The following is a 1,995-nucleotide window of genomic DNA, read 5'->3' as shown; positions in this document are numbered from 1 at the left end:
TTTTTATTGATTTCAGAGAGGGAGAGGGAGAGAGAGATAGAAACAGCAATGGTGAGAGAGAATGATTGATCGGCTGCCTCTAGCACACCCCACCCTGGGGATCAAGTCAGAAACCCGGGCATGTGCCCTGACTGGGAATCGAACCATGACCTGCTGGTTCGTGGGTTGACGCTCAACCATGGAGCCACCACACCAGCCGGGCTACGTAACTTTTTTTGAAAATGTTAATGACAATGAAGAAAAGGAAATGGGGAGGTCAAAGGTTCTGGTTTTCCACCAGATCTGAGAGAGGAGGCCCAAATCTGCAAGTGAGAGGACAGCATGCGGTGAGATTAACAAGAGCGGGAATGAGGCACCTGCAAGAAGCCAGGACGGAGAGGGCAGGGAAACCAGATGTGGAAACCCGGAACTGGCCCAGAAAAGCAAAGCCTGAGCCAAGGCAAGAACAGCTGCTGGGACCAGGGTGGGAGGGAGAGCGTTCTGGGGACTCCTCCCAAAACTCTAGAGAAAGGAACTCTCACCCTGATGGGCTCTTCTCCCAGGATCGTGGTGAAGGATGTGATTGATGAGTGATTCACAGGCCCTGCGAGTCCAGGCCCCTCACAACATCTTTCTAAGTACAGGCTTGACTGCAAGCCTTATTTATCAAAAGCAGTAACATTTTCCACCGAAGGGCCAGGCAAGTCAGTTTGGCCAGGCTCGGGGAGGAAAAATGATCCTTGGCAATCTTGGGGCCAGTGGAGTCATCTTGTGGGCAAACACAGTGAGGATGATCAGAAGGAAGGGACAAGAATACCGAGGTGGCCCTACCTGGTTTGGCTCAGCGGATAGAGCATCAGCCTGCGGACTCAAGGGTCCCAGGTTCGATTCCAGTCAAGGGCATGTACCTTGGTTGCGAGCACATCCCCAGTAGGGGGCGTGCACACCTTCCTCATCCTTTGAGGAGAAGCAGGTCTGGAATATGCAGATCTGCAGGAGCCCCCGGGACATGATGTGGGTAGATGTGTAGATGCGCTCTGTGACATCCGCAGGCCAGCGCTGGAAGAAGCGGATGGTGGAGGGGTACAGCCACGTTTTGGAGAAGGCCATGATCAGCATCAGGGACAAGGCGATGAGGCTGAGCACCGAGGCGAGCACCTGCGCCTTCCAGCGGGCGGTGTGTGCAACTTTCCATTTCAGGGGCAGCAACGAGTCCCGGTGGCTGTACAGCAGCCTGTTTCTGCTGGGGAAGACGGCGAAGTCCCGCGCCCCCTCTTCTTGTCCCGGGTTCACCTCTACCACATCTTCCTTTTTAAGCACCCCCTTCCTTTCCATGTTTCTGAAGTTTATCACTTTCTCCTCACCCCTACTGTCCCCTATCCCAATCTTGAGCCTCCCCTGTCTCCCCTTCTATCCTCCACCCCATGTCGCCCCTTCCCTTCCTCGGCTCAGTTGTCCCTCACGTTCTAAATATTTTCATCAAGCGGAGCAGGTGCCACCATAGGGCCTGGCATCTGGGGAAGAGCAACCCATCTGGCAGGACAGGGCCCCTAACTGCCATGGAATATTCCTGGGCGTCAGTTAAATGGGGGAGGGGCCCACGGCTTCACCCCAACTCCTTCTCCAAACACTGCTCCTCAGGTCTCAGCTCAGAACTGTGGCTCTGCGGCCTCCCTTCACCTAAGAGCAATGGTCTCTGAGGGTCTCCTTTCCCTTCCCGTTTCGCCTGCCCTGACACCAACCTCAAATGCTCACTGATGGAGCAGGAGGAGGGAGAAGTTTGTCCCCAGGAAAGCATTTGGAAATGTCTTCCAGAGGTGTAATCACCCTCACCACTGACCCCTACCCCTCTCTCCCACCGCTCCTCACTTCCAGTCAGCAGTTGCCATTCCCTTCCCTCTTCTTTCTTTCTTTCTACCTTTTTTTTTTTTTTTTTTTTTTGCAGCCTCAGGAGGAGGAGGGTAGGATAAGGACAAGGTATGTGGGTGTCATGTAATCTGAGAAGATTTTTCTAAT

At 53.8% G+C, this 1,995-nt stretch overlaps 1 protein-coding gene across 1 annotated transcript in view; it reads right to left on the bottom strand.

Moving 5' to 3' along the window:
* Positions 1-1,314, bottom strand: part of ODF4 (outer dense fiber of sperm tails 4) — an 11,331-nt gene extending 10,017 nt beyond the window's left edge. The window contains 1 exon segment of the mRNA XM_015562533.1: positions 927-1,314. Coding sequence (XP_015418019.1) covers positions 927-1,314 — 388 coding nt within the window.
* Between the last annotated feature and the right edge of the window lie 681 nt (positions 1,315-1,995).

This window comes from Myotis davidii, unplaced genomic scaffold (genome assembly GCF_000327345.1).
Source record: "Myotis davidii unplaced genomic scaffold, ASM32734v1 scaffold37, whole genome shotgun sequence".
NCBI lineage: Eukaryota > Metazoa > Chordata > Mammalia > Chiroptera > Vespertilionidae > Myotis > Myotis davidii.
This window is presented reverse-complemented; position numbering and strand designations above follow the sequence as displayed.